This window comes from Artemia franciscana, chromosome 20 (assembly GCF_032884065.1).
Source record: "Artemia franciscana chromosome 20, ASM3288406v1, whole genome shotgun sequence".
In the NCBI taxonomy this organism is placed as follows: Eukaryota; Metazoa; Arthropoda; class Branchiopoda; order Anostraca; family Artemiidae; genus Artemia; species Artemia franciscana.
This window is the reverse complement of record NC_088882.1, coordinates 25,576,363-25,603,977: the sequence shown is the minus strand read 5'-3', so window position 1 is coordinate 25,603,977 and position 27,615 is coordinate 25,576,363. Positions and strand designations below refer to the sequence as shown.

At 37.1% G+C, this 27,615-nt stretch overlaps 1 protein-coding gene across 2 annotated transcripts in view; it reads right to left on the bottom strand.

The window, feature by feature from the left end:
* The window catches only part of LOC136039957 (uncharacterized), a 36,011-nt gene extending 28,931 nt beyond the window's left edge, over window positions 1–7,080 (bottom strand). The window contains exons 1-2 of one of the 2 annotated variants that reach the window (XM_065723969.1): window positions 6,971–7,080; window positions 1,908–2,059 (exon numbers count right to left, since the gene is read on the bottom strand). In XM_065723969.1, coding sequence (XP_065580041.1) covers window positions 1,908–2,055 — 148 coding nt within the window. In that variant the 5' untranslated portion in view covers window positions 2,056–2,059; window positions 6,971–7,080. Of the gene's footprint in view, window positions 1–1,907; window positions 2,073–6,970 lie in introns of those variants that run through there. The other variant, XM_065723971.1, reaches the window with a different exon arrangement.
* Between the last annotated feature and the right edge of the window lie 20,535 nt (window positions 7,081–27,615).

Here is a 27,615-nt window from a genome sequence, read left to right as displayed (position 1 = left end):
TTTACCAGTTAAAAGTTAACACATGTTACGTACCAACTGAGGTAAATGTAAACATTACATTGCAAAGAGACACAACTGTTTTTAAGTGCTGTATCAATCATACCCGCTCAAAAATGCCTCCCCTCTCCAAGATATAGTGGTCTAGAAAACTTCCTTATAGGAATATGTTGAGATACAACTACCTTTAATTTATAGGAATCCTGATACTTACCACACAAATATGTTTGTTGGCAGTACCAAAACCCTTTCAATCATAAAAAAAACGACAGAATTAATCATTTGTGGTGAAATTGCAGCAAAAATATATTGTACCACATTAATAAAAAATGTATATAGACACAGCTAAATTAGATTACCTTATCTTAATTTATCTCTAACTAATAATGTAACATGTTGCGCCCAAGATCAATGGCGTCATTTGAGGGGGCAATGGGGAGGGGCAGTTGACCCCCAAAAATTTGGATAAAATATTATGTAGCCCATGCCCCTTGACTCTCCAGATGTAAACTCCTCTTACCCCCATCACAAAAATGCTGGAGCTACACCCCAGTCAAGATAGAATTTTTATTAGATAAAATTCTCTTATTTCTAGTCTGCTTTCGTTTCGTTTTGATTCCAAAGTTTTCGCTGTAAGTTTATATCAGTTGGTACAGTCAGTCCATTTTAAAATTTATGGTATATACAAAGTTGTCTTGATCTGACTTTTGGAAGCCAGAAATGATTGGGTTTACGAAAAATATGCATGGGAAGTTGTTGATTTAATATTTTTCTTATTGTGAAAAATGAGGTCAAAACGAATAGATTCCCTTATAGATACAAGCAAGGTCGTACCCAAGAGAGGGGGGATACTATTGGCTTTGACCCCCTCCTCAAATAATTTTTGTCCACCTTATAAAAAGTAAAAAAAAATGCACGGAAACAAATTTTAAGGTGTTTTGTTAAGTTTTTTTGTATCCACCTTCCCCCGAAAAAATGCACCCCCTTAAAATAAACCTAGACACGCCTTTGGACGCAAGATACAGACTTGCCAAAAGTTTCATGGGTATTTGAAGAACTTTTTTAGAGGAAGAACGATTTTCTACAATATATTAGAATTACAGTGGTCTTTCTATATGTAGTTTGGTAAGCAGGCCTATAACCTCCTTTGTCTCGTGGGTCGGATATCAAGCTAGAACGTTCAGGAAAAATTTTGTCCGAAGGGGTTCGGGACGTTTGGGAGCAAGATAAAAGTTTGGAAGAGGGGAGCAAATTATTTTTATCTGGCCTTCACAAAATAATAACCCCTTCGTTTTTGGTCCAACGCCATCTGACCAGCTCTTTGACTAGGATATCTATAAACACAACTTTACAATTACACAACATAGGCGTTATAATTTGTTGGACATAATAACGCATATAAGAAGTAACTAATATATTTTGCAGTTCCCTACTCCTGCTTTTACTCGTAAGTCTGTTTTTGATCTCGATAGAAAAAAAGTAAGACAAATTTGGTAGTACAAAATGCGAAGGCCCCCCAATATCCCACTTTCTGGTTTACTTCTTGATGGACCACGAATGCCATGCATTTCCACCACACCTGGCACATTCCTCGCAACGTTAGGCATAGCACGACCATGCATGGCACACTTCGGCCACGCTTGGCAAGTACCACCTGGTGTACGTGATTTCTGGAAACTGGTGCCCCTCGACAAAACGCTGTCGAAAAGTTTTAGCTCGACTTATTTTATAATTGGTTACACTACGGGTAATAATGGTGGTAAGGCACCCTTGAAACAATAAATTTTAGGGGGTAAGGGTTCAGGACAGGAGACCGAAGGATCTAAAAAATCTTTAAAATCCTGCGATTCGGGGATCAGGTCTTGGTTTTCCCCCTTTGGAGGTACCTGGAGATGATAATAAAAACTCACCAACTGTTTGAGAAGCAAGAACAGACTGAGTTCCAGGATCGTTTGGGATATCCGTTGACGTTTCTCCTTTAGCACTTCCCCATTTCCAAGTATCCTGCGGGACTACTGGAGAAAGTCCCAGAAGAAGATAAAACAGCCACAGTTGCATTGACCTAAAAAGATAGTCTATATTTTGATGTTACTTCAGTGAATGCAAATCGACTAAGAAAACAGAACAAAAGGTTGATGTTGAAGCCAAAATCTATCAGCAAAAATTGGACACTTGTAGAAGGTCATGACGCTCAAGAGAAAAGTGGCCTTTCTGCTTAAGGAAAACACTAATTGCTAACCTACGTAGTAGTCTTAATGTCACCTTCGGGGCATTAGTCAGCGTTTTGAGGAGGGGGGGGGCATTCTCTTGAGCAAAGTAATTCAAGAGATTATGCCTTTAATGCAGATATTTGGGCTAATGTACCTGTTTAATTTTATTTATTTCCTAGTAGGGGTGCTCAGTGTGCCGTAGGCATTATTATCCCCTCGCCTACGCTCCCAAAAAAGGAGAAAAATAACCCGCAGGAATACATGTCTCAAAACAAGAACGCGTTCGTGCCCGACTCTTTAGCCTTGCAATTTAAGCTGCAATGGAGGCAGACTTTATATTTTTCAATTACGATTTTTATAGCCAAGAAACCGCTTCATGAGGGGTCCAATTCCCTTTTTTCCTCTTATTTCTTTTAGGAGAGTGGTTACACTAAAAGAAACATTCTCTTAAAGCCATTTTAGAATTCAAAATACAAGTATTAAAAATGAAATTCAGGATTTGCGTGTAGGTGTGTTCTGTATATAACAGGTCCATGTGCGGAATTCAAATCCCTCAAATCTTCTGAAAATTTCAATGAAGACAACCTTGAATCTGTCCCTATCAGATACCGGTTAATGCCGGTGGTGGTTCTGGCCTCTTTTGCGTCAGATTAATCCCCTTCCCCTTGTCTCCCAAATGTTTTCAGACCATATTTTAACAAAATTATCATTTATTAATAAAATTTTAATGCAAAATATGACAAAAATTAGAATTATTTAAATTAGTTCTACTTACTTTTATCTTCAAGGAATGTTGATAAAGATTCCACAAGACCTTGCTCTTTACGCTGAAGTTTTGACTTTTTGTCCTAATTGTTTAAGTACGATTCCTGTAACACAATGGCCATTTGATTCGAAATATAAGCTTTGATTTAAAATCCTATAAAAAACTTTAGCGCAAAGAGCGAAGTCTCGAGGAGGAGGTAACCCCTTTCATATACATAATACTTTTTGTTCGTTTTAAGTTTTTTTTATGTTGCTGCTTAGTTTCAGTTGGAAAAACTTGTTTTTTTTTCGAATTCCTGATCGTATTTGAATAGTATAGGGAAATCCGGCTCTCTCTCCATGAAAAATTCCGATACTTGGGTACTATACGCCACTCTCTCAAGTTTACGATGTGTAAAACTCAAGAACAAACCAGTTTCTTCGTTAGTTTCTTCACTACTTTAGAAATAAATTTGGGCTATATATTTGCACATTAGGTGGGGGAGGGTAAAGTATAGCGGGTCTGCATACAGGATGTGTTAGGTACAATTATTTTGCATATTATTAAGAATAGTTTTCTTACTTCAAATTGTCCAAATACTTTACCACCACCCCTTATGTGCAAATATATAGCCCAAATGATATATTTTCCATCTATTCTGCCACTTGTCTTTGTCTTGTCTCACGCTAAGCTGAAAGAAACTAACGAAGAAACCGGTTTGTTCTCGAGTTTTACAGAGCGTAATCTTGAGTGAATGGCGTATAATAGACAAGTACCGAAATTTCTCCCCCCCCCCTACAGAAAATAACAACAAAACTTAAATAAAATTCTTAAATTTGGAAAGCCTTATTTTTCACTGGGGAGGGGGTATTTTCCTGGGGATATTATCCGTGGGGGTATTTTACACAGGGAGAGGGTATTTTCCTCGGGTTTGAGGGTTGCGGGGGGGGGGGCATTTTCCGCGGGGATTATTTTCCACGGGGCTATTTTCCGTGGGGGTTATTTTCCAGGGGAAGGCGGTAAACACCAGGGGAGGGTAAATGCCTCATTCACATCAGAGAGCACCTTAACAGAAAAAAAAAGAAAAAAACAACAAGCAGATTTTAATTTGTCACCCAAGACAATGAGCCAAAACGTGTAAAAAAGAAATTACGAAGCTGTAAGCTTTTTTTCCCCTATTTACTAATAGCAGCTAGTAAATGCCTTTGGGAGAGAATCGGTCCTGTTCGTCCATAATCAAACCACTAGGCATACAAAAGATCCCCTCGGAAGCAGAAAAGCTGACAAACATAAAAAGCTGCATAAACTTCACGGAAAGCTCAAAGAGGTATTTCGAGTGCCAGTTTTATGAGAATTCTACGATATATTAGGAAGTTGTCAACTAAACATTCACAAGAGTTACTTTGTCCTGTAAACCCCCCAATCAAGGGTGTAGTTTGGAAGTGGGGCAAATTTTTTCTTCAACAGTGCCGAGAAAAATTATTATATATCCAATGCTCCTTGTCTATCCAGATATGGACCCCTATTGCCCTCCCCCCCCAATAAAAATGCTTGAGATTCAGCCCTGCCCAAAATATCACTTGAGACGTAAATAATGACGAAGATCACACTGCCTTTCCATAATAGAAATACAGAAGAGAGAATAATGGGGACTTTTTTTTCCCAAGACAGTGAACGAACAAAAACCTATTTGAATATTCTGTATTTGATTTACTTGAGATTATCATAGGTCCCACACAAAAGTATGTTTTGAACTTCTTGTTCGGGGATTGGACCTCCGTGTGAAACTTCAATCGATTATGCCTGGTATCTAACAATCATCTTTTTACAATAAACAAAAGTTGAGTGAAACCAAATCTGACTGGTCTTGGCCTTCTAAAAAATTGAAACTTTGCACACACGGAGCCCAGGTTGAGACTGTCGTAGAACTTTCATGCACTGTTGCAGTAAAACAAGGTTAATTTCTCTTGCCATTACACCTTCAGCTAAGAGAAAGTTACAGGGAAAGGTAGGTAGGTAGGTAGGTAGGTATGCGTTTATTTCATCAAAAAATTACTAAAATTGCACTTACAATCAATAATATGCTGCTCAATTTAGGGACCTAAAATGTCCCTGTTCAGCAGCAAAACGACAACAAATAAATGATAACTATTCATTCAAAATCAAATAAATACGAAAAGAAAAAAAAAACAAAAAAAAAACAAAAAAACATCCAATCTCTAGACACCCATCTCTCATCTTAAAAAAAGAAAAAAAAGAAAGGGAGGTGCGTTTTCTTGAAGTGCAGATCAGAATATGAGATATGATCAAATTTATAAACCTTGAATTTTAAATGTAGTTTATCTCGCAAAGCTTTCTGAAACTTATTTGCAAATTTAGCCTTCTTCATCACAATGACATACGCTGTCGTATGTCGCAAGGACATACTTAGCGAAGAAAAACTTTCAAAAGAGAGCTCGGTTGTGACCATTTCAAAAGATGTAAGCATACAAAATTAATTTAAAATAACTGTCCACTCCCAGTCTGAGAATAAAAGAAGAATTTTAATGGGGAAAATAATTGAACTCGTTACTACCTCAGTACCTCTTCGGGGTGTTTTGGACTACAATTCAATAGAGGAGTAAAATTCGTCAAGCACTATTGAATATCAAATATGACCATACATTCTAAATTGGACTTAACGAACAAAGATAAAAGGTAGACTAAAAGCAGCCACACGCGCAAGTTTTTTTTGGAGGGTTAGGAGGGGAAGGGGCAAATCGAATAAACTGGGACAAATCGTGAATCTTTGGATTTCAGGGGGACGAATGCCCTCCTCTACATATGCCTGATTTAAATATTAAATACCTCCACAAGCTCAATTTCTCTCAACATATAGGGTACTCAACAAGGTATCAAGAAAGTATTAGGAAACACGTAACTGGACATTAAAATTTGCACCAAGCCTAACCTTGTGAAAAATTTAAGTTGGTACTCCTAACCATGTCCTGCCAAAACACGTTAAACTTCATCAAGAGTAAATGGCCAAGGAACGTTGCTGCCTGAATCATGCAGCGTGTGTCGGCTCAGAAGTGCAATTAGCGAAGAATTTCCAGAAGAGACTTCGAAAAAAAATATTACCCTTTGAATACCTATCCAAGAAAGAATTTCAGCGGTAGTTTTTCAGAAGCGAATTGGTGTAACAAGCAATTTCCACAAGAGTGTGAAAATAAACTCCTTTAAGTACCTGTCGGTTATACAATGCACACTCGAGAATTTCGATCGCGAATGATGGGAACATGAGACAAGAAATTTGTCAAGCAACTTCTTTATACCAGACAATTAGCTTTGGCCTGATTGGAAAATAAATTGTAGCTATATTCTATTCAAATATATAGTTTTTATTTTGGTTAGGTTTGGTTACGTATTTAATATATGCTATGCTCTACCCCTCCCCCTAATGTGCAAATACATAGCCCAGATTTGTTTCTCAACTATTATATTCTCATCATATTTTATTTTACTTCATTAACATTAACCAAACTTCACTTCTCGGATGTGTATTATATAGCCGATAAGTACATTACTTTGAGTTGAGGGGACTGAGTGAAATGGACTGCGGGGAAGAAACCGATTCCAATAGCTAAGCCATCCAGTATATTTAAATTTTCCAGGTTTCTCTGAAAGAATATCAGCATCTTCAAAAATATCCCCTTATCTAAAGTTGAGTTCCATGAAATCGTGTCGAAAAAAATTGTGATCCGTATTTGATAACGTCCTATTAATGCTAAATCTGTATGTTAACCTGACGCACGTTCTATCACCATTGTTATCGTTCATTTTTATAGGCTTTGTCCCAAGGAACACAGAAAAAGGGTATGGGAGAGCATGGAATCAGATGAGGAAGTAAAACTAATGGTACTATTTTAATTTCATTGGAATGCTTTTTTTTAGAAGAGTCACCCATATACAATTCTACCCATTAGTTCTCGATGACTGATGTAAAGGGGTTAAATTGAATCACTACTAAAACACTCACTTTATTTGCTATCTTCTATCCAGGTATCAACGATCACAACTCGAAAAGAACTGTAAGCCGAGTGCTAAATGAAAGATGTCCAAAGCGCTTTATCCAACCCGAAGATCCTGTTTAAAAGACCTTGTCAAAAACGATCATTGACGTAATATCCTCTCATTAATGCATCGCTACCCCAAGAGTAACCCAAAACTGGGTTGTAAGCCAAGGTAGAGGACCTTGTTTTCCCCAAAGATTGTCTATTATATTCGTGGGAAAAGAGCCAGATTTAATCTTCCGGTAAGTTTGCTCGAATAAGGTGATTTATAATTCTTGACTGTAAATTCGTGATTACAATGAAACGGTACAAGATGATGATAACTTATGGAATCAGAATCAACGGCATAGATTTGACCACAGTCTATATAGACACCAGTTGCGCAAACATTTTTCAAAAGCAACACATAGCTATCGTCGCGACATTAATTGGCACTGCGTCAAAACCAGACACTCTCGCAGTTGGAAACTGAATTCCACTGCCTATATAGAACGTATGGACAGATAATAGGTAGACATATCAATTAACAAATGAACTAACATCATTTTTATACAATCCTAATGAGGGGGAGGGGGGTTAATGCCAGAATTAACGGTGGTCACAACAGAAATTTCTGTTTTAACTTCTGGAATAGAGCCAAGATCTTTCCGCCCTGATTGGCTGTGGGAGCGAAAGAGGTTAACGCCTAGTCTGCAGATGGGCGTGGAAATATTTCTATAGGCAAGATACAGTTCTGCGCAACTGGTGTCTGTATAGACTGTGGCTTGGACCGTGCACGGATGCGAACCGTAAAGGTTTGCGGGTGCTCAAAATCTTAGCACTCTTTTGAATCTGATATATTTCATTGCGACAAAGGACGGTTCTTAGTCTTACCCAGCCCTCCACCCACATATCCCGCGTCGAACTCTGCCCAGCGCCACAAAAATTTTCCTTGGGCTGTGCAGGGTCACCAGGGACTGTTTAGCTTAGGGACACAAAAATACCTATTCCTAAACCTTTTTTTTCTTGCAAGACAAAGAATTAAAGCGGTTTTCCAATGACACGCTGATATGTACTTGCAGATTTGTTTTTACCTAACTTAGAAAATGTCGATACTTTACAATTAAAACAATGCTTTTCAATTAATTAAACATACATACCACTTTAAGTATCAACTTTTAAAAACCCTTATATGTCAGAAATGACACAAAAAAATCAGTTTTTTCGGAAAAATTGCATTTTAATATAACACTATTAGAATTTATAAGAAGCAAAAAGAAAGAGAAAGGGCTTTCAAAATAACCGCCAAAAACTTTCTATGATGTCCCAACATACCCTGCTAACGCCGGAGAAAGAAAAGGAAGACACAGAAGTAATATACAGACCAAAATAAGATTCTCAGGTTTTTAAAACAGACTGGAGGGAGGGGGGGGGGTGGCTGAAAATCCTTGGTTAAGGACTTGTCTCCCGGATGATTCTTGTGGCCACCCTTCATTTTGTTCCGTCATCATTTACTTTGGGCGTTTCAAACACTTCTTCGATTTTTTTAAAAATTGTTTTCATAATGACGTTCTACAATTAAGATAAACCTAAATAATAATTAACATCCCTCAATCAGCAATAAAGTTGAACATTTTTTCTCACCTGACAGACTTTTAAACTTTGTCCACTACGGGTTGTGGTTTGCTCTTTATTAGGTCGCAATACGGTAAGGTAAATCTTTATTAATACAGTATTATAATAAAATTTCCACTTTAGCCGACGGAGAGTGAGCTGGATGTGACAGCTTGTCACATACAACATAAAGAAGAAATTAACTTTTTCAAGTAATGCATCTTCAGGCAAAATTAAGAACAGATCAAGAAAACACGCAGCAAAAGTAAAAAAAAAGAAGAGAAGACGAAAGAATAGAGAAAAAAAGCAGAGGCAGTTCCAGAGCGAGCATAAACTAAATGAAAATTAAAAATGAATCTATATTCGTAAGTGTTCCAATATCGAACAGTTCATGGTAAAAAAGGTTTCATTGCAACTGAGCCCCTATAACTGCCCCCCGTGCAAATGAGCCTCGTGCAACTGAGACCCCGTGCAACTGAACCACGGTGCAACTGGACCCCCGTGCAACTGAACCCTTGTGCAACTGTACCCTCGCTTAACTGAGCCCCCGTGAAATTCAACCCCATTCAACTGAACCCTCGTGTAACTGAACCCCTGTGCAACTGGACATTTTTTTTAATCAAATCCACTTGCAACTGAAACACCGTATTCAGTTTTTCAGGAGGCCTATTCTACAAAAATGAGGCAATATCATTGGGTAAAACATAAGTTAGAATCTTTACATGTTTAACCTTGTTGGAATTGTTTGTTTTCTAAAGTCATGATATAAATGCCTTTCAAGATGATTAAAAAAAGCTCTGTTTTGTTTGTGCGGAAACCAAGAAAATCGAACATCACAAACCATTATAGCCAGTTTTATTTCTCCTTTTTAATGTCTGTTAATTGGGGGTTCCTTTGCCCCTGTCACTGTCTACGCGTCCAGGCAACTATCCCTGGAAAATAAATCCCCGGAAAATACTCTTTACGAAAAATACCCCCGTGGAAAATACGCACCCCTCCTCCAAGGATGGTTGAATTCTAATCACTTTTGGCTCATGAAAAAGGACTAAAACTTTCAATTTTTGGTCAAATGAGCATCTCTTGAGAAGCCTCTTGATTCTCAGAAATCAAGAGGGATTAACTATCAATTTCCCTTTTTTGATGTGTTATTTATGGTTTTGTCTCCCCCTCCCCTCCAAAAAAAATAAAAAAATAAGTTTTGAAAACATTTGACAAGTAAAACTTATGTTTTGTCCAATTATATTGCCTCATATTTGTAGAATATTGAAAAACTGAGTACGGTGGATCAATTCCACGAAAGTTCAGTCACACGAGGGTTCAATTGAACCAGGGTTCATTTGCACTGAGACTCAGCTTGCACGGTGGCACAGATACACGGGGGTTCAACTTACACGGTGGCACAATTACATGGGGGTTCAGTTGCACAGGGGTTTAGTTTCACGGGGGTTAAGCTACTCGGGGGTTCAGTTACACGAGGATTCAGTTATACGGGATTGAGATGCAGGGGGGTTTAGCTGCACGATATTTCAGGTAACTGGGGTTCAGTTGCACGATTGTTCAGTTACACAAAGGTTGAGTTGCACGGTGGTTTAGTTCACGCTGTACGTAAGGAGAGATAGGAGCAGTGTAGGTAGTGCGGATCTAAGCGGCACGCCCTAGCAAGCGCTCCCAGGTCCCTAGCAACCACCAGGTGCCTTTGATTGATTACGTGCACCTGGATGTCACGTAATATTAAAGTTAACCTGTATGCTACGTAATACTATAGTAAACCTGTTTATTATGTAATAGAAGATTGTATACATATGTTCAGGATGACGAATCTTGCGCGACTTGTTTAATTTGAGCTCAAGGCCCGCTAGTCAAGTGGGGAGCCTTAGGTGTTACTGAGGACAGCGCACACGTGGGTGTTACGTAATACATTAAGATAGTTTTTTTTCTTCAACACGTTTTATTCTTAAAAGCATTTTTTCTTCAAGTTGTTTTTTCTTTCAAGGCGTTTTTTCTCTAGGTTTTTTCTTTGATATTTCTTTTTCTTCGAGATGTCTTTTTTTCAAGAAAATTTCTTCGAGATGTTCTTTTCTTCAAAATTTTTTCCTCAGGGAGCCTTCCGATGTTAAAAAAAAGTTTTATCCCCTGTAGGAACCGAACGCAAGACCAAAGATTTTTCCCAGTGGAAGGACGCGTTAACCAGCTGGATCAGCAAATTATGTTCCGAGAAATAAAGTCCGCAAAATAAGCTGTTTTCCCTCTAGGAGAATTTTTCCTATCTCTGGAAATATTTTACCTGGAAGGGAGAAAATCAATTCATCGAAATAGGTTTACTGGATTATACATGTTATATTATTGGATAATTATTGGAAAATTATTGTTACACATTTGACACACACACGTGGATGTTAAACTACATCATAGTTATGTAAATGCTCAGATCTAAAACCTCACTTTGGCTTTTCCATGTTACCAGGGCTACACAAATCACACAAGTGAATTATTACGTAGGCATAATAGTAAAAAGAGCTCTCGAAGGCTTTGCTGAGGATCAATGAACTCTGAACAAACCCAGACAAGGCAATTTTACACTCCTTGGCGATATTTTCCTGATATTTTTGAGGGGGAAACAGAGAATTCTACTTCTATAAGTAAAAATAAGGAAATACAGAAATAAACACAGAAAAACAAAATATAAAAATAGAGGAACACGGAAAATGAGAGGATGTAGGAATGAAAGATAAGAAAAACACCCCCTGTAGTATTACACATTGAAGATTCATCCTGGAACAAGAAATTTGAAAGATTTAAACTTTTTACTGAACATACAAGTTTTATTAATAAAAAAATTTGCAAACATTACTGAAACACTTTCCTCTTAGGGCACTGAAAATAATATTATGCAGATAGGAAAGGACTATTTTCCACTATAAAATCGTTCAATCGATGATTGTCTAAATAAATGCTGAGAAATTCACCGTAAGTATACCCACAAAATCCAAAATATAATACTGCATGAAAACCATGTTTTCTAATCGATAAATCTTGTACTTGCTTTCTGTGTTGCTCTAAGAACCACTGTAATACGACGAGAACAAGTAAGAACCATATATTTTATTCAACATTTTCTTGTATAAACCTTTCCTTATTCTCTTCAACCTCTGGTACTATACATTTCCCCCGTAAAATTAAAGCCTTCTATAACATACAGAAATTACCTTCTAAGAACAGAGCAACCCCTTTGTTGCATTTTAAATAGGGCTCTTAAGTTTTAACGTTGCCCCTTACTTTTAGCATATTGGCTAAAGTGGAAAATTTTGAAGTGGGAAACTTGTTGCAACTATTGTATTAATGAAGATTTACCTTACCTCATTGACGCTCCTTCCCCGAGAAATTTCCTTGTAAGGCTCATGATCCTCCGTCTTGCCTTTCTCACTCTGTGCTGGTAAGCATGTGAATGTAGTGTCTTATGACGCATAGAAAATATTGTCACATTGGGAGCCCCCTCTCCAGTGTCAATAATAAATGCACAGACTAAAATATTCCTGGAATTGAGAAGGGTTAAAGATTAATTTATTACCCCCCCCCCCAGAACAAATAAACTCATTCTATATTAATCTGAAGGCTCAATGAGAGTTAGGATATTTTAGCTTTAAAGCGTGCACTTGAGCCATCTTCCCATCAGGAAGCAGAGAGGAGAGACTTATTTCTATCACCTCCTCAATGCCAATTTTTTTGTTAGCCTGAGAGATCTCGAAGAGTGAGACCATTTGCACATTGAAATGCATTTTTTTCAGCATCTGCCGAACACACACTCTGCTCACGCAAATACACTCTCCCCCTCCTTCATAATAGCTGAAACACAATGAAACATAAATCAACATAAATTCATGAAAAACCAAGTGAATCAATTTGGTTAAAACAAGCATTGAGATAAATATTCATATTATCCATTTATCTTGTATGGAACGTGTGCTCCACCATGCAACATTGCTTCCTCTGCAACTGGGAAACTCAGTATTTAGTTTGTTGATGCGTTTGAATCGATTGGCTACCACAGAATTTTTCAGTAATAGCAACTTGGTCTTTTTGTGGCAAAATCGTGGTTTGGTGCCAGAAAATGGCAGAAAATACCACTTTCCTGTGGCACAATATTTGGTACTTGTATGATATAGGGCCGACCAAATATTCTTCACTTAGGCCTCAAGCCTACTGAAATATACTTAAGTATGATAAAAATATAATAGTTTAGAAACATGCTTCGGCTATGTATTTGCACTTTAGGGGGGGGGGGGTAAAATATAGCGAGTCTACATGCCTAATGTTTTAGGAACAATTATTTTGCATATTATGAAATAAGGATTGTTTTCTAACTTCACACTGTCCAAATACTTTACCCCCACCCCAACCCTAATGTACAAATATATAGCCCAAACTAAATGTTTCCCATCCATTCTGTAACTTCTCTTCGTCTTGTCTCACGCTAAGCTGAAAGAAACTAACGGAAAAAAACTGGCTCTACAATGCGTCAATGGATGAACAATTTGAGTGGTTGGCGCTATATCATGCAAGTACCCAATAATTGGGTACTTAAATGCCCTATGAATTTTAATTTCCGCTCCATGAGCCCACTCCTAATCTTCTGGGAACATCGGTTCGGTGCGATTCCCCCTTGTAAAAAAAAAACAAAACAAAAATAAACAAACAAACACGCATCCGTGATCTTAGTTCTAGGAAAAAAACATGCAAGATTCCATATTTTAGTAGGGAAAAAAAATCCACATTCTGTGGGAGCTTGAAACCTTTACAACGTGATTTTCTGCTATGCAGAATGTAATCCTTTAATTTGTAGTAAGATTACTTGGCTTTTGTGTGTGTTTACCCCTTTTTCGGAAATCAGGTACATTTTCTCAGGCTCGTGGATTTTGATGGGTAATTTTAAACTTAATGAGCACTTATTGTTCATTAACTTATTGAACAATGTTCAACTCGAGATAAGCCTATTATAGACGCCGTTCATAATGGGTTCGTTTATTGTGACTAATTTAGACTTTACCAACAAGTGTGACTATAATATGACCTGGGAATAACACTACTGCTACAGACGAGTCTCTGCAGCACCAAGCCGTCTGAGGCCACGCACACTCCTCCATCCGAAAAGCGATTGCGGCTCCCTGATGTTTTGATTCATTAAACAGAAACGGTAAAATGTAACGCTATGATTGGGCTTTAAGCTTCTTTTGGTGCAATGACATTGACATTTTCCTGTGAAACCACTTTCCCTCTCAATTGTTTTCACGAGCATTGTTTACTTTACCGTCTTGTATCTGGGCCGGTGACCTTCCTGTATGACTCACGTCAAACGTAAATGAAGAAGGTCAATAATAAATTAATAGTGTGCAGTTCTCAATGGATGGTGGCAAAAGCTCTCTGTCTCCGAAATGAAACTACTATCCGTAGTAGGCCACTTGTTAATTAAGCCAATCACACTCGAGAAGTTAAGTGAGGTTCATCCTAATGAAATGCAACCTTCAAATAACCTAGAATTTATATAATAATATAATTTGGGCTACATTAGGGGGTGAAAACGGGGGTAAGATATTTGAACAGTACCCCTAACCTAAATTAACCTAGCCTACATCCCCCCTAATGTACAAATAAATAGCCCTAATTATACAAATTCAATGCATTTTTTCACCCGTCATGTGTATTTGAGGCTATTAAACCGGTTTTCTGAGATCTAAACATAATTCTTGGTGTGTTTCGTTTAATTAACTTTTAATTAATTAATTAATGGAATTGAAAGGTTGAAATATTTTCTGTAAGTGCAGGATTGTTCCGTTGGGGTACACATTTGTCAATTCAGTTGAAACACGCAAAACAAAAAGAATATATAGAAAAATTACGAAAATCCGAGGAGGCCCGTCTCTCTGTCTCGTCATCATATGTGTCTGATCAGAAAATTGCAATAAGTCTATTCCAAACATAGCCCAACCAAAAAGATATTTGACCCGAGGCGATAAGGGCCCCTGGATGGCTCGGTTAAGAACCAATGCGGTCAAGTAAGGGGGTAAGTATCGCTCGGTTTACTATAAATTCGAAGGACGGTCTAGCAGCAAAGGTGCTAACCTAGGACTTCGTCCCAGGCGAAATTTGCTTATTCACCTAAAGCATTAAGAGACTTGGATGTTCAGTTTACGTCTCCTTCTTAATAGTTTCATGACTGTGCCCATACAATTTTAAGTGTCCAGCTTAAACAAATCTTGCCTGTGGTAAGGCTTACAAAGCTTAAGATCTTATTTTAACCCCCCCCCATAAAATGAAAATTACGCCTATGGTTTCAAAATATTCACGTGAAATAAAACTTAAGCAGTATCAACGTAATACGACAGCTAACACTTGTCTATAATTACAAAGGAAGGATAATAAAAGAAAAACTTGACATTAGATTTGAGGTTTTTTCTCATTTCAACTTTGATTGGTCCACACTATTCACAGCAAACAATAATTTTGAATCATATTGAACTCTCTCAAAATGGCTCGTAGGATCACAGAGGTTTAAGCCCCGACTAATGATTCGTAGATGGCTCTGGCTCCTGGACTTCCCCCAAAGTTGATACCTATAAAATCATATGCACACAAGCCTTTAGGATAAACAGACTAGGTAAAATGGCTATAGCAATAGCTGCAACCTAGTAAAGAGCGAACCACGTGTCAAAGTAATCAAACAATTAAAACACGTTTTCAACAGTATCTAGTAAGTAAAAATTACCATTTGTAGCAGATTCAGGAGCTGTAACTATTATTAAGATAAGGTTTAATAGAAAATCATATTTGAAAACAATTTATAGGAATTTTGAAAAATAAATTGCGTCAGAACTTAAGAAATGGCGCCGCATCAAAATGAAAAGTACTATGTTGGAACCAGCGTTGTCGAAAGCCGGGCTTTTTTGCTTGGGTAGCACTAATGTGTCCTCGTTCTTCTGCCTCTTCTTTCGCCACAAGCAGGGCGCTGAAACACTATAGATAGCTGTTTGAGGGTTCATTTTAAAGCTATTTTTAATATCTAATCTATTTTTATAGATTTGACTTAATACCACCATAACAATGTGCCGTATGGCATCCACATTTTGCGCTTTTTAAGTGCCACTTTCTGAACAGAAGGGCTGAGAATAATTAAAAGCGTACTTTTATAACGTGGTTAAAAACCCTATAATCGAGGTTTACATTCCCCATTTACTACATTCTTCTCTCCCAGCCTTCTTGATCTTTTTTGTAAATCGTATACTGAGTAAAAAAAAATAATAAAATAAAAAAATAAAACGATTCTACAACCCCAGAGAGTTGTTTAAGGTATTGAAAGGACAATTTTTATGTTTATATGATTCGAAAGATTTTCTATTCGAGAAAAAACTGTCACTAGGAGCTGATTCAATATTGATAACTTTGATTTAGTTAGGTTAATCTTAATGGTAAAAGTTTGATGCGAAAACAAATTATAGGAGTTCCGAAAAAGCCCGAAACCCCTCGAAAATGGTGTTGAATCAAAATAAAGACTACACCATCGGGACCACCATAGTCGAAAACCTCTAAAAGGAAAGTAACAATCGTTTATTTTTAACAACAATAAAACTAGCTTTTTTACATGGGCAACACTGACTTGTCTCCTTTTTTTTATTTTTACGTCACCACTAGCCGGGAACTGGATCAACCTCGAAACCTGTTTAAGGGTTTGTGGAAAGGAAGTTGAAATATCTAGTGCCTTTTGTAATAAATTATAATAAAATAAAATGTGATTTTTGATAATAAAAAAACTGATATGAAAAAGGACGTCATACATCCCAGGTAACAACCATAAATGACGGCATATCAAACTAGTGTAAAAATATGAATTGATTTTTGATACACAAAGTTAAGGATGCTTTATATCCCCCTTGGATTTCACTTTTTAGCTGTTGAATTAAGGCCTTAAGTTGTAACTTGCATTTGTCAATTCTTGACTTTTCGCTCAATCCTGTTTTTCATTTGTTCCTTTTCCCACTTTTTTGGTCAAATGATTTTAGTTCTACTAAAATCCTGAATTCCAAGAAGCCAAAATAGCCAAAGTACATTGTATTACGTGAAGCACCAAATTTTTAACAGGAATTTAGCAGAAAAGTTAAAATAGCAATAACATTTTTTAATTATATTAATTACACATCAAATGTTTGTTTAACGTCCTTCAATTTCCTAAAATTTCTTCATATTTCACGCATACGGAATTCTTCTTATGTATTGCTTTCTTTTTGCCGACTCAATTTTACGCGTCAAGTAGTTAACTGTAATTGTCCGTGGCAAATTTTCACTAGGATTTAATTGCCTAGAGCAGTGGTTCTGAGACTTATTTAGACACTGTACCCCTTTTTACCTTCAAAAGATTTTAGGTACCCCTTCTCAGTTACCGTTACTGAGTAAATTATACCTAATATATTAAACAAATCTTAAAGCCTTAGCCTTTTAAACTCGATTACGCACTATGTTTAAGTAAAAGCAAAGCAATATTTTTTACAAAACACAACAAAGAGAGATAAAACTCAATAAAAAAAAACCTCAAACGAGACAGCGGCCAGTAGAGAGAAAAGAGATGAAAGACTAAAATAACGCGGATATTTCGCCTAGCTGGCCAATTCGGCTTAAGAACTTTCAATAATTTTTACAAACATTTCTATTTAAAAACAAGAGCTAAGAGCTCATATGGCACTTCTGACGAGGCATGAAGAGCTAAAAGCCAAGAGATCATATGGTATGAGCTCTAACAAAATTCTATGAATTAATAGATTGATTTAAAAGGAAAATAAGAGGCTTAATGCCGGTCAGGATTTAAAATAAGAGCTCTGAGTCACGATGTCCTTCTAAATATCAAAATTCATTAAGATCCGATCACCCACTCGTATGTTATAAATACCTAATTTTTTTCTAATTTTTCCTCTCCCTTCAGCCCCCCAAATGGTAGAATCTGTGAAAACGAATTTATCAAGTCAATATGTGCAGCTCCCTGACACGCCTACCAATTTTTATCGTCCTAGCACGTCCAGAAGCACCAAACTCGCCAAATCACTGAACCCCTCCCCCCAACTCCCCCAAAGAGAGCGAATCGAGTACGGTTCCGTCAATCACGTATCAAGGACATTTGCTTATTCTATCCACCAAGCTTCATCCCGATTCCTCCACTCAAAGTGTTTTCCATGATTTCCCCCTCCAACTCTCCCCAATGTCAAAAGATCTGGTCGGGACTTGAAATAAGAGCTCTGAGACATGAATTCCTTCTAAATATCAAATTTCATTAAGATCCGATCACTTATTCGTAAGATAAAAATACCCCAATTTTCACGTTTTCCAAGAATTCTGGGTTCCCCCCTCCAATCTACCCAATGTCACAGGATCTGATCGGAATTTAAAATTATAGCTTTAAAGCACAAGATCCTTCTAAATATCAAATTTCATTAAGATCTGGTCACCCTTTCGTAAGTTACAAGTACCTCAATTTTCAAAATTACCCCCCCCCCCAACTCCACCAAAGAGAGCAGATCTGGTCCGGTTATGTCAGTCACGTATCTTAGACAGGTTTTTATTCTTCCCATCCAGTTTCATCCTGATCTCACCGCTTTAAGTATTTTCAAAGATTTCCGGTACCCCCAACTGCCCCCCCCCAATTAAGCTGGATCCGGTTGAGATTTAAAATAAGAGATCTGAGTTACGAGGTCCTTCTAAATGTGAAATTTCATTAAGATCCGATAATTCCTTTGTAAGTTGAAAATATGTTATTTTTTCAAATTTTTCAGAATTAACCCCCCCCCCCCAATAGAGCGGATCCGTTCCAAATATGTAAATCACGTATCTAAGACGTATCTCCCTTTCTGCTTATTTTTCCCACCAAGTTTCATCCCGATCCCTCCAATCTAAGCGTTTTCCATTATTTTAGTTTCCCCACTCCAAACTCCCCCCAATGTCACCAAATCCGGCTGCGACTTAAAATAAGAGCTTTGAGACACGATATCCTTCTAAATATCAAATTTCATTGAGATCCGATCACCTGTTCGTAAGTTAAAAATGCCTCATTTTTTCTAATTTTTCAGAATTAACCCCCCCCCCCAACTACCCCGAAGAGAGCGGATCCGTTCCGGTTATGTCAATCATGTATCTAGGACTTGTGCTTATTTTCCCCACCAAGTTTCATCCCGATCCCTCCACTCTAAGTGTTTTCCAAGTTTTAGGTTTCCCCCTCCCACCCACCCCCCACCCCAATGTCACCAGATCCGGTCGGGATTTAAAATAAGAGCTCTGAGACACGATATCCTTCTAAATATCAAATTTCATTGAGATCCGATCACCCGTTCCTAAGTTAAAAATACCTCATTTTTTCTAATTTTTCAGAATTAATCCCCCCCCAACTACCCCAAAGAGGGCAGATCTGTTCCAGTTATGTCAATCATGTATCTAGGACTTGTGCTTATTTTTCCCACCAAGTTTCATCCCGATCCCTCCACTCTAAGTGTTTTCCAAGTTTTAGGTTTCCCCCTCCAACCCCCCCCCCCCAATGTCACCAGATCCGGTCGGGATTTAAAATAAGAGCTCTGAGACACGATATCCTTCTAAATATCAAATTTCATTGAGATCCGATCACCCATTCGTAAGCTAAAAATACCTCATTTTTTTAGTTTTTCAGAATTACCCCCCCCCCAACTACCAAAAAGAGGGAAGATCTGGTCCGGTTATGTCAGTCATGTATCTTAGACAGGTTTTTACTCTTCCCCTCCAGTTTCATCCTAATCTCACCGCTTTAAGTATTTTCGAAGATTTCCGGTTCCCCCCAACTGCCCCCCCAATTACGCTGGATCCGGTTGAGATTTAAAATAAGAGATCTGAGTTACGAAGTCCTTCTAAATATCAAATTTCATTGAGATCTGATCACCCGTTCGTAAGTTAAAAATACTTCAATTTTTCTATTTTTTCCGAATTAATAGGCCCCCCACTTCCCCCCAGATGATCAAATCGGAAAACGACTATTTCTAATTTAATCTGGTCCAGTCCCTGATACGCCTGCCAAATTTCATCGTCCTAGCTTACCTGGAAGTGCCTAAAGTAGAAAAACCGGGACCGACAGACAGACCGACAGACTGACAGAATTTGCGATTGCTATATGTCACTTGGTTAATACCAAGTGCCATAACAAACAAACATACAAAATTTGAAGAAGAAAAAGCGCTTATTTTCAAAGAGACTAATGAGAAGGATGAGCTTATTGACCTTTACACAGTTTAACGAAATTAGGTTCTAACATGATGAAATACAACCTTAAATCCTCTTCGACATTTAATTTGTTTCTAGAACTACTTTTAAGAACTACGCAGGGACGTCAACGTGTCCCCACTAAAAACGCTTGAAAGTCAGAAAGGGACAATTCTGACAACTTTGCCAGTCTTAGAGTTAAAGGGCTGAAAGGCTGAAAAGGCTGAAGGGCTGAAAAGGGCAAAGTTGTCCGAATTGTCCCTTTCTGACTTTCAAGCGTTTTTAGTGGGGACACGTTGACGTCCCTGCGTAGGTCTCAAAAGTAGTTCTAGAAACAAATTAAATGTCGAAGGGCATTTAAGGTTTTATGCTCGCTCTCAGTACTATGTTCGTTTAGTGGTGTATTGTGTTATTCTGTGGACACTCAAATATGTTCAAATAGTAGGTCAGTATATAGATTCAGGTATGTAAGTGAGTTTTACAATACAAATTAACAGTCGATAAATGGCTCCTAAAGAAAATGCCTCGTTAAGATATGAATCAAAGTTCTGGGCTATCAACTTCACAAAATTAAATTAGTCCTAAAAGTCTTGTTACTAAAGACTAGCCCAAGGAAAAAAACGAATAACTGGCAACTGAATCTAAAAGTGAAGAAAGAAAATATGACGAGTTGTGCTTAAAATAGGTTTTACTTGGACTGGAAGCTCAAAAGAGCCTATTTCACAATGCGTTATTTGTTCTAAGATTTTATTAAACAAATCTATGAAACCTTCTCGTTTAAAACGCTATTTCAAAGTAAACATGACAAATTAGTGAAAAAGGAGTTACAGTACATGATTACAAAGTTAATCATTTGATTACGAAGGCTGCGAAAAACCATAGTTCTGGTGAAAATCTAATTCTCCCTATCAAAGAGGAAATTGTTTCTTGCATGTTTGAAGAGAAAGAGGCAAAAAGAATATTGCGTATAACACAAAAGAACAACTTGCCGGAGCAATTCGAGGTAGACCTTGCTTTGGTATGCAACTCGATGAAACCACGGATGTCGCTGGGCTAGCCCAACTGATCGTCCTTGTACGTGACATTCTTTCAAGATGAAATATTTGAAAATGTTTTATTTTGTAAGACACTTAAGACATTGACAAAAGGTGACGATATTTTCAAGTTGTTAGATTCTTTCTTTCCAAAAACCAGCTCGAATTGAAAAATTGTTTGTCAGTGTGTAGGGATGATACTAAGGCTATGATGTCACATCACAGGGCTTGTAGGCTGTGTTTAAAAGGTTTCAGCTCAGTGTACGATCGCTCATTGAGTACTTCACCGAGAGGCTTTGGTGGCTAAAAATCTCCGTGATGAACTTAAAGATGTCCTTGATCAGAGTGTTAAAATTGTGAACTTCATATAAACTAGCCCCCCCCCCCAGAAATCCTGTTACTTCAAAATTACATGCCAGGAAATGGGGAGCCTCCGTGATAACTTATCGCTACATACTGAGGTGCGATGGCTTTCTTGGGGAAATGTTTTCTCTCGTGTATTTGGACTCCTTTAGGAGTAATACCCCCCTCGAGGAAAATAACCCCTGGAAAATACCCCCGTCCTCCCATGGAAAATAATTTCTCGGCAAATACCCCACCGGAAAATATCCCCGGTGGAAAATAAGGCTTTCAAAATTTGAAAATATATTCCAATTTTTTTCCGCAGGGGGAAGGTATTTTGGTACTTGTGTATGATGCGCCACTCACTCAAGTTTACACCGTGTAAAACTTGAGAACAAACCTGTTTTTTCGTTAGTTTCTTCCAGCTTAACGCGAGACAAGAAAAGTGACAGAATAGGTGGGAAATAGGTAAGGAGGGGGGTAAAGTATTTGGACAGTTTGAAGGCAGAAAACAACTCTCACTTCACATTATGCAGAATAATTTTACCAAAAACATCTTGCATGCAGACTCAATATACTTTACTCCCCCCCCCCCAATGTGCAAGTATGTAGCCGAAATTTGTTTACAAAGTAACGAAGACACTAACGAAGAAACCGGTTTGCTCTCTAGTTTTACATATCGTAAACTTGAGTGAGTGGCGTATAATACACAAGTACCAGAATTTTTACTAGAAAATTCGGAAAATAGGAAATATGAAAATAAACTAAAAGACAGGAAAATATAAAACAAGAAAAACAAGAAAAATTGGAAAAGTGAAAAATTTGCTTTGGCTTTAATAGCGCTTTTTGTGTTATTTATGGTGCTGGGCAGAAAATAAAATGGTCATTCTTTTTCTTACTTGCATTGTTATGAAGACGCTTTAGCATAACCTTGAATCAGCCTCGAATGACAATTCTTTCTCATTTGACGTTTTTTTTCAAAGCGCGTTTTAAAAATTTCCTTATATCTAATTTTGTTAAAATTAAGTTCCTTACATACTAGTTTACAGCAATCGTTGCAAACATTACCTTATTGCGAAATCATGTCATAATCCTTATTATTTCTATTTACCAACTAAGACGTTGCCTTAAAATTATTATCTTTGGTTGAAATGATTCAAAAAAAATTTCATAATTAGATTAGACTATATTTTATAATTCTAAAAAGAGCAAAACTATTACATTAGTTATTTTAATTAAATAATCTTAATTAAATAATTAAGAGACAGTCATCTTTCGTTCATTCGTTCCTTGTGTTTTGTCTGAGACAAGAGTTGCATAGCCTTTTTTTGTTAGTGAATCATTATCAAATTACCTTTGACTCATGAAAGATTTATTCTTATTTTGTATATTGATACTACTGTTGTCTTTTTCCTCATCAGCTCATGATTTTCTCTCATTTGAGGTACTTTCAGATAAGGATTTAGTTATAAATAACGAAGAACTGCGAGTTTACTCACAAAACCATGGTAATATTAGTTGTAATCTTATTCCAGAGAAATCACTGCTTGCTCAAAACTTTAAGGCCATTGGTTTACAGATTGTAGAGAAGGTTATGGTTCATATTTCAAGTGATAATTTCTACACGGGGGAATGTTTTCAAAATTATGATGGAATTGTATCCCCTGGAAAGGGTGTCTTTTGGCTTAATAGTGGAAAGGAGGGAATGCTTATCATTTTTGGTGTAAAAAGGATTTTTATATTGCCAAATGACGACTGTCATGATCCCAGCTGCTCAAATGAGCACTTGGTTTTTTCAATGGACGGACAAGGCTCAACAAAATTAAAACCTAAAATCCCAAACAGAGAAAAACAGATGGAATTTCAAAATAAACAAGAAGATAAGCATAAAATATACATAAAGATTCGGGTCAAGTATGCCAGAGATGGAGAACTCACCTTGGTTCAATCGATACTTTATAACACTTTAATAGTTGCTAAAAATCTCGAGCATATAGAAACCAAAAAAGAGTTAGCGGGTATAGAAGTTGAAATGGCTGAGGACTCACCTCGAATTGATTCCAATTGTCCATATTTTTGGTTTATTATCTATAATCAAGACGAAGGACTGTAGTTGAAAAATGGAGCGGCATCACATTTCAAAGCAAATATCACTTACTAGTTTTACACAGACGGGGTTAATGAAGGGGAAAAAGAATCTTTCTGAGGCATATAAACCATTAAACTTACTTTCTTATTAAACAAATTTTGTGTCTAGGCTGTTTTTGAAACAAAACTGTTATTAAAGGGTTTAAAATAATAAGCTGTTCCTTTTTATAGGTTAATCTGCATTATGTTGCAAAATTCAATGGGACAAAGGTATAGGCCTACTTAGATTGGATATACAGCTAAAAATAAGATAATAGTGTAATAAAATGTATTTTTCTAATAAAATGAAGGCATCTCCATGCATAAGATGATGAATTACGTCATAAATCGTAGGTTATAATCATAAATGACGTCATATAAACTGATGGCATCTGCAAAAACGCTGTGTACTAATCAAAAGGATGCAGACAGTCCATTCGCCTTATTAGTTGAAACGAGAGCAATCTAAACGGAAAAAAAAACAACAAAAAGCATCAAAGCCAAGCAGTTTATTGCAAGTTACCAGTTCTACAGTAGAAACAGAGATAGCATCCCTGAAAATTTGAAAAGCAGATTGAAAATACAGAAAAGGATCACAGCCCATGATAAGCAAAAAAAAAAGAGGAAAAACTGCCACTAGAAGTTGGTCCAGGAATATTAGCTGTAACTTTGTTTAATCTTAATGCTATTTAAAATAAAATACAATTTTTGACAAAAATTTAATCTTAAAACTTAAACTTAAACTGAGTCCATTGGATTTAAAATTAAAATCAAGTAGTTGCGGGCATCAAGCCATGGCTAGTTGTAGAAAAAACCAAGACAGATAGTCCGATTGAGTGAGAGGCAAATCTGGCATTAACCTCCTTATTTTGATTGTATAAAAATGATCTTAGTTCATTTGTTAATAGGTATCCGTTCATGCGTCATTACTAGGGCAGAAGAACTAAGGTAGATAGCCATAGAACTAAGATAGTCATAAAACCTATAGTTTTCCAAGTGTTTAGTTAAATCGCACGGGTAAACGGCAGGCATAAGTATAACTCTTTTATTGGGACCAATACTTGTTTGTTAGCTTTTGGAAAGACACGCCCGCCTTAATACCTTAGTAGGAACTTACACAAGGACATTAGTAGTCAACAAGCGTCGTAAATCCAATTACTTTACTTGTGTTGTGTGTGCCCAAAATTAGCTATACAACTGCCTCCCTGAAAACTTGAAATAATGGAAGTGTTGTGAATACCGTTATTATGTTACACTTACACTGGGGACTGGGGGGATTCAACCACGAAAGCATAATTATTTGGTCTTTGGACTATTTTGAACAAATTACTATCTCAACATTTTGAATAGATGCCTTTGGGGAAAAACTGGCTTATTTTGTTCAAAGTAGTCCAAAACTCGAATATCTATAGCTTAGGGGTTGAAAAATTTCCCATAGCCCAGGGGCAAGGGCTGTAAGTTGGACCTTGTTAATATATATAGTTGTTGTGGAAAGGGTGGTTGTATTAACTCTAGAGGGGGTTTATTTGATTTGAAATTAAAACTTCTAATTGTATTTTTAAAAGAGATCGTGGGGAGGGAGCACTTTCTCTCTGATCCCTTGCAACTCTTAAAAAGGGGAAATCGAACTTTTAATTTCCCATCAAATGAGCCCTCTCTGAATTTTATACGAGCATCCCTTCAATAAGAACCATATTTGCCCCCAGGGCATGACATACAACGCCTGCCCCAGATCCTGGGAAGGGTTGTCGACGGCTGAGTTTTTGTTATCTGATCTTTGAACTATTTTGAACAAAATGGCTGTCTCAGATTTTTGATCATATGCATCTGGGGAAAAAGGGTGTGGGCAAGGGGCTAGCTGCCCTCCGTTCACTATTTCACTCTTTAAATGTTATTAGAACTTTCAATTTCTAATCAAAAGAGCCCCCTTCGAAGTTTGTACGACCACCCCTTCCATAAAAAAATTATATGCCTACGGGGAATAACTTTTAGAATGTACCCCACGGCTCTGGGGGTTTTGTCGACCCTAGATTTTTGTTATCTGACCTCAGAACTATTTTAAGATAAATGACCATCTCGAAATTTTGATTGGATGCATTCGGGGGGTAAAGAGCATGGGGGTCTAGTTGCCCTCCGATCACTTTTGACCCTTCAAAAGGGAACTAAAAACTTTTAATTTACAGTCAAACACACGTGCCCCCAGACTTTGGGGGTTATGTTGACCACAGAGTTTTTTTTTATCTGATCTTCGAACTATTTTGAAAAAAAATAACCATCTCAAATTTTGATCAGATCTACTTGGGGAAAGGAGGGAGCTGGGCGGGCTAGTTACTTTCAGATCACATTTCTGTCTTAAAAAAAGTCGCTTGAAATTCACATGTTCAATCAAATAAGCCCCCCCCCCCTTCGAAGTTTATATGACCACATCTTTCCATAAAAACCTGACAGGTCCCCTGCCACCGGGATATGGGGGGGGGAGGGTTGTGTCGACCGCCGGAGTTTTCGTTTTCTGATCTTTGAACTATTTTAAACAGGATATCTCGAAATTTATCGGATAAATTTGAGGGGAAAGGGCGTGCGGGGAGGGGTAGATGACCTTCGATAGCTTTTGACTCTTAATAAGGGCACTAGAACTTTTGATTTCAAATCGAATGCGTTGCGTGAATGCTACAGCGTTGCCTCTGATTTACTTATTAGTACAAAGGACAGTTGAGCGGTGGTATCAATTGAAATTTCTGCATATTACTCTTCCTTTTTCGGCTGGCTAGAATGATCTAAATATGCCTAAAAGGTAATAAATTCTTTTTTCAGATATTTTTCATGCCTTTCCGAGGATTTTTTTAACTTTATTATGAAGCCTAATAAATTATCTCAGTTGTCAAATGATAGCAAAATTGTCGGCTTGCTTTTAAAGATTCAAACCGTAGCGACCGAGTCAAAATTTGCACGTGCAGCAATATCCATGAAATTTACAGCAAATTTTTGCGTCCTAAATTAACTAAATGTTTTGTTGTAGTTTAAACTGAGTTAATTGCTATAATGAAAGCTATACCAGCAGTGAATGAGAGAGGGGGTTAAATTAATACCAATTGGCTCGGTTAATCTGTGATACTATCAACAAGGAACCAGGCAGAAGTATAATTGGTAAGAACAATCCCAAATCTAATTTATTTATAGTTTCCAGATTACACTTAGCTCAAATTTTGTCAAATAGTTTATGAGCGTTGAAAATTATTTTCACCACCATATTGAAAAGACCACATATGTACTTCTATGAACCAACGAAAGGTAGGATCTCTATTTGTTCAAGTAGTTGGGCAATTGAATTCCCAATTAAACTGAAGATTTATTATTGTAAAAATCAAATGACTTAAAGGTATAAAAGCGTATTTGATGTAACAAATAATTTAGGTGAAGAAATATAAAAACTAACATGCACAATATATGTCTAGTATGAAAACTTCTCGCGTAGAATTGAAAGACGCTTACGCAGCGCAAGCTCAACTCGACTGAGGTACAAACTAAAATGGCACTGACGAACCCCATGTGAAACAGGTTTAATTGATGTAATATTTTCAAGTTTATTCGCTGACTCAGCCATATTCGACACCGATGAATTGACCTACCTTGACCTCAGGTAAATAATATCCAACTTCAAATTAATTGCTTTAATTGGCATTAATAGTTGGCACACAACTTCCATTCTGAAACAAAAATAAAGAGCGGTAAAAAAGACTTCAAAGTCGAAAAGACTTAACTCTCAAAGTCAAGTACTATTTTATGTCGAAATATTGCCAAGGTGCGGTATAAACTTGTGGAAATTACAAATAAAAAGTACATGTTTTCGGGTTTTTACTTCATGCAGACCTATTTACACAAATGAAATTTAAATCATTGCTTGTAGCGAAGTGACCAATTTACTTTATTTTATTTATCTATACGGGTCCATAAAAACATTCTAAAGCTTGAGTGCTGCTTGTGCATTTGTATATCTGAATTTGTATTCAGCTAAGACAGTAATTACACATGACAACTACCTACACCTAGGATAATTGGATTCATAAAAACGGTTCCCATATCTCCATGCTTCGTGGCAACCTTCCGTCAACAATTTCTGGTAACAGCGCCTCAAAATAAAATTTTTGTAGGTTTGGCAGCATTTCGTTAGACCAGAATTCTCAGTCACGACCAATCTCTTCATAATATAATTCCCCTTCCCCTAAAAGTATTACAAAGTGCGCAAAATCAATGCCACATCA